Source organism: Lithobates pipiens, unplaced genomic scaffold (assembly GCF_037356315.1).
Source record: "Lithobates pipiens isolate NorthernLeopardFrog02 unplaced genomic scaffold, aLitPip1_a1.2 Scaffold_22, whole genome shotgun sequence".
NCBI classification, from domain to species: domain Eukaryota; kingdom Metazoa; phylum Chordata; class Amphibia; order Anura; family Ranidae; genus Lithobates; species Lithobates pipiens.
In genome coordinates this window covers 252,828,958-252,834,957 of record NW_027507784.1, presented here as the reverse complement: position 1 = coordinate 252,834,957, position 6,000 = coordinate 252,828,958, and the positions used below count along the sequence as shown (strand labels likewise).

General features: G+C 37.0%; 1 protein-coding gene across 1 annotated transcript in view; it reads left to right on the top strand.

Annotated features, from left to right (window-relative positions):
* Positions 1-487: 487 nt before the first annotated feature.
* The window catches only part of LOC143924566 (palmitoleoyl-protein carboxylesterase notum2-like), a 104,909-nt gene continuing 99,396 nt past the window's right edge, over positions 488-6,000 (top strand). The window contains exons 1-3 of the mRNA XM_077448944.1: positions 488-592; positions 3,338-3,739; positions 3,819-3,871. Coding sequence (XP_077305070.1) covers positions 3,435-3,739; positions 3,819-3,871 — 358 coding nt within the window. The 5' untranslated portion in view covers positions 488-592; positions 3,338-3,434. The remainder of the gene's footprint in view (positions 593-3,337; positions 3,740-3,818; positions 3,872-6,000) is intronic.

Genomic DNA, 6,000 nt, shown 5'->3' with positions numbered 1-6,000 from the left:
GCAAAATCAGGCTCAATTCTGCATAGAAACCAATGAGCTTCTAACCCCAGATTGTTCAATTAAGCTTTGGTAATAAAACCTGGAAGCTCATTGGTTTCTATGCAGAAGTGAGCCTGATTTTGCACTTTCCAGCTTTAGTAAATAAACCCCATTGCGTACTTAAAAATGGGGTATGCCTGTAGTTTAGCTGATTTGCCATGTCTGCTTTCATATAATTTTAATATTAAATAATTAGAAGCAAAGCTCTAGTTATGCAACTTTTACTACCTGTTAAATGGCAACAAACATGTTCCGTCTTTGGGGGAAACTCCTGTGCATTCTTTGTTCCACAGCAATGCTGGTGTTAAGCAGTTTAACCTTGGCAAGGCATGTCTCTTTGATGTCTGTGGATGTCCTGCATTTCAGGGATGTGAGGGGACTATGCTTGTAATCCCCTTTACAGATCAATGAGTCATCCAGCTGCCATCCAAAATACAGTATATGTGTACCACATCTACAGAGGAAGTGTTTTCTTTCTGAGTTAGACTACTGTCTGACAGGTCTGTCCTCGGAGCTCTCAAACTCAACCGTGGTGGCTTATCCACAAACAGAGGTAAGTTCATTCAGCTTTTTTGGTAAGATCTTAAAGGAACACTAAACATACATTACAGAATGTAAACATTTGAGGAGAACAGAAGATACGTTACTTAAATGAATGTGATTTATCAAGGATCAGTATTTTAAAATACATGCCTTATTTCTTCTCAAGTAATCCCATGTAAGGAAACTGTCCACTCTCATGGCAGGTAACAATGGGTCTTCATACATTTTAATTAGATCTGTACAGGTGTCTAAAATATTTTTGGTATTTTCTCAAATGAACTTTTATAACTTTTATAGATAAAATGGTCTTAAAACAAATTATAGATTTAAAAGCAATAAAAACATCTGTATATTACTCTAACCACCATCTGAATGGTATTTGCTCAAATGAACTTTTATAACTTTTATAGATAAAATGGTGATAAAACAAATTATAGATTTAAAATCAATAAAAACATGTACCGTATATTACTCTAACCACCATCTGAATAATGTCTTTAGGGATCTTGAGGATATTGAATGACCCTGTGAATAGAATGTTTTAATATTCAGTAAATCAAAGGTCCACAATATTTTTCAGCATAGAGTGTGGAACATGAAAACATAGTAGAAAACATTTGTTGGTTATAAATAAATTAGGAAAATAAATTAAGTAAACCCTAGCTTACTTCATGCTTATGAGATTTTTTAAATTTAGGATGTGATAAATACAAAAAGGTATTTCATGGTGAGTGGCTGCTGAGAACAACATAAAAAGCATACTAAGAAAATTATGTAGCTCATAACTCATTAATAGGAGGCTTCATGCAAACAACATTTCATCTTCATGTTTTTCTTGCAATTACCAGGCGGAGTAAACAAGATTATGGCAACACTAAACCACTCTAAATCTGTAATAGGAAAACTTGCCCACTAGGGCATAATTAAAAAAAAAAAATCTTTTTTATGCATGTATCAATAATATTCTACATGTTCTATCTTACATATTTTGCTTATCTGTATATTTTTCTATACAATATTAAAGAGGAACTTTTAAACATCTTTGTCATTTTGAAGCTTCCCTCCAACCACTTTGCATATTGTTGTATATATACTGCGATTCTGTATTTGCCAAATATTCTGCAGAAATCTCCCTCCACTGAGTCTGGCTGCATCCATTTTAACTGTGGTCAGCTGAACTGCTGCTTCTTCACTTCCTGGATTTACACACAGAGGCACACAGCCAGCTCTGCAGCTCTCAGTGGCCCTCTTATGACTCACCCCCCCCCCCCCTGCCTTCCTAGGAAACTCTCAAGAGAGTGAGAGAGGGAGGTGTGCATGATGTCATAAGTCTAGGCTAATGACTAGACAAGAATCAGGAAGTGGGCTGAATAAGATATTTACTGGCAGAAAAAAAGGTTTTACTATCCAAAGTTAAAACAACAAGGGCAGAGGATTTAATAGAAGGAAGGATAAAAAAAATGACTGAAGTTCCGCTTTAATAAAGGTATGTGAAATAACAAAATAACGAAAATGCTTTCAATAAATATTTTAACAGCAAGCGGTTTATACAATACTATATTTTTTGGTATAGTAGTAGGTCTTTAACCTCCCTGGCGGTATGATTCAGTCTGGAATAAGGTGCTGAAAGCGGTACAATTATTTTGCATGGAAATCTGGCTTTTATTTTGTAGTCCTGTAATTCTAAGGAATAACGCTCTTAAATCTGTTCAAACCAGAGTCTAGCAGACATCCCGGGTATGATAACGTTTATAATATAATAAAGAATAATAAAAATTATTCAATAATGTAATCAAATCCAAAAAAACTGAAAAAGGGACATGTTTTGGTTGCTATGGATAATCTCCAAATTCCAGGCAGTAAAAAACAGTATTTATAATATAAAAGTGCATGCAGGGCATTGCACAGACCACTAGGGACAAAGGGGGTGTGTATTTTTTACTACAGCACTGTAATCTGTAAGATTACAGTGCTGTGTGTGTTTTGTGTGTTTTTATTTTTTTGAATTGGCCGCCGTTCTCCGCTCCCGTGCGTCGTAACGTCGCAGGGAACGGAGCTCGGCGGCATTCGGCACTGTGAATCGAGCGGAGGACAACTCGATCACACAGCGCGGATGACATCGCTGGATCCAGGGGACAAGGTGAGTAACGATCCCTGTGTCCTCCCCTGCATCGAGCGATGCGATCCCGAGTCTGGCTCGGGGTTACCGCTCTTGTAATTAAAATCCCAACCCGAGCCAGACTCGGGATTACCGCTAGGAAGGTTAAACCACACGGTGCCTAATTATACAAAGAAACACTCAACTATGCAACACCATCAGTGAAATCACTTTATATATTAAAAAAAAAGGGTTAGATACCGCACTAAAAACTAAATAAATAAATCACTAAAAATATAGCTGCATCTCAAATTTGTAAGATATCTACAAACACCATAACCAAAACATAGAATATAGCTGTGCATAAAGAAATTGTAAAGAAATGCCGGCCGGCTGGCATACACCCGTCCTACACAGCTATGACGTCAGCACGCCACCCTCCCTAATTTATTATTGTTATCACGTATTTATCACGTATTACACATTTATTTAATCACATGTTCATTCATGAGTATGATTTTATATTTATTATGATGATTTTTTTGGTGTAATTTATTGTCATATATTATTACATTATTTTAGCTTAACTTTATGCGCAGCTATATTCTATGTTTCACTTTATATATTTGATGTCATATTTATTAATAATCCCAACAGAACTTCTGAAAACACAACTTTCTTCACCGGGGTGATTGGCAATATATTTTGAAATCATCGAGGAAAGAGATTGATATAAGGTCAAGTACAAGCAGCTATGAAGCTCACAGATTCCATTGTGATTTTACTGTTCCTAAATCAAGTGAAGTCTCAGAGGACACGGACCAATAAAATGATAAAGACTGTATCTCAGGATAAAGAAATTTCCCACCAAGGCATTGAGGATTTCCCCCTGCCCATTCAAGCGATAACTTCATCTAACATTTCTATAATGGAACATCCAATGCTTTCAACAAGAGGCCCTATGCTGACATCTCCACGTGAGCAGAAATCCTCTGAGGATATGAAGCTCCATTTTCTGAAGAGCACACATGTGACTTGCAATGATGGCACAACAGCAGGGTAAGACTATCTAAAGACCATTTATGCAAGACAGCACAACTACATGATTCTTATGGCTGTCTTTTGTTTTTTTTTGTAGGTACTACATACGAGAAGCCAAAGCTAACAAACGTTGGATTATATTTTTGGAAGGTACTTACGGAAAGCGAAAGTGCAGGATTCCGCAGTCTGGAATAAAACAAATACATTAATGGAACAAGGAATTTACTGGTGATAGTATCTGACTAAAAAAAGAGATCCTGTTACAAGACTATTAATTTAACCCCCCTGACGGTATTCCCGAGTCAGGCTCGGGGTGGAATTTTCATACCAAAAGCGGTATCCCCGAGCCAGACTCGGGACTGCATCGCTGGATCCAGGAGGAGGTTTACTTACCTTCTCCCTCGGATCCAGCGTTGTCTCCCCGCTGTACGAGCGAGCCGTGTCTCGCTCGATGCATCACATCGCCGATCTCCGTGCCCTGCGAGCGTTGCGACGCACGGGGACGGAGATCGGCGCCAAATTCAAAAAGTGAAACAAACAGTAAACATACAGTATAATGTTATCTTACAGATTACATTCCTGTATGTAAATATTTCACATCCCCTTTGTCCCTAGTGGTCTGCCCAGTGTCCTGCATGCAGTTTTATGTAATAAAAACTGTTCTTTATGCCTGGAAACTGGAGATTGTCCATAGCAACCAAAACTGTCCTTTTACATCAAAAATGGTTTTAGACCAGCTAGAAAACAGCGATAATAAATTAGAATCACTCGCAGAATTGAGCGATAGCGATTTGTGGGGAGATCCGTCATCAAATACTGAAAAGTAATGACAGTGACAATTCTGCAACTGAGCAAATTTCAGTGTTTTTGATGTGATTACATTATTGAATAATTTTTATTATTGTTATATTATTATTTGATACAATTATTTATAATTATTTATTATATTATAATTTATGATTTCATTTTTCAAAATTTTATTATACCCGGGATGTCTGCTAGACTCTGGTTTGGACAGATTTAAGTGAGTTATTCCTAAGAATTGCAGGACTACAATATAAAACGCCAAATTTTCATGCAAAATAATGGTACCGCTTTTAGCACCTAAAATCCGAAATAATCATACCGCCAGGGAGGTTAAATAACAATCTACCACTATGTGCATTTAAAGTATTTTAGGCGTGTTATTTACCTTTAAAGGCTTCCCTGGCATAGACATCCAAAAGCCCTGAGACTGCTGCTGGACATTACTGTTTGGGTTGTAATGTCAGCAGCCCCATAAAACTCAAAGCTGAGACTCAATTGGCACTTTGTAGTATCTTTATTTCTCCCCAACTCCTAAAGGGCTATGTTAAAAGGTGTGGACAGAAGCAGAGGAGCTGGGACAATACAGGCAATAATTAGAGGACCCCAGATAAGACAGGGAAATATGACGTGCAAGGCAGGTGCTGTGATAGAATTTACATTTTCTTACGTTTCAGTTCCATGAAGTACACTACACTTTCATAAGAAGTACTTTGTATATACAGCCAGGGGCCATAAGTGTAAATAAGTGCTTTCAGTCCAGTGTTTTAATGGTACAATACAGGCATAGCCCACTTTTAAGTACACAATGGGGTTTATTTACTAAAGCTGAAAAGTACAAAATCAGGCTCACTTCTGCATAGAAACCAATGAGCTTCCAGGTTTTATTACCAAAGCTTAATTGAACAAGCTGAGGTCAGAAGCTCATTGGTTTCTATGCAAAGGTGAGCCTGATTTTGCACTTTCCAGCTTTAGTAAATAAAACCCCATTGTGTACTTAAAAGTGGGGTATGCCTGGTAATTTTTCCTCCTGCATATTTTTTCTAAAGTGAATTTTCACCCCATTTACTAATCTAAGGGTAAATTTCCTTGCAATGTGAACATTCCATTGCAAGGTGAACAGCCTATTTGCTTTTAGCAAAGCAACAAATCAAACCTATTGAGACATTTGAAACTGTGTATATTTTTTGTGACGTGATTAGTTTAGGTTCAAATTGCACTTATTAATAAGAAAAGCGCAATGTGGAAAATACAATATCCTGTTGCACCCTTAAAGTCTCCCTGCATTCAATTGTTTATAAGCATTATTTGACTGGTTGAAGTAGGCAACTGAAATGTATATATATTTGCTTGTTGATATTGATCCAGGGTATTTAAAACTGATGAAATAAAAAATATTCAGATTGAATCTGTAACTTTTCTAGGTTAGAAAAATAGCTGTATTTTATTTGGATGGCAACACAGACAGTGAAAGA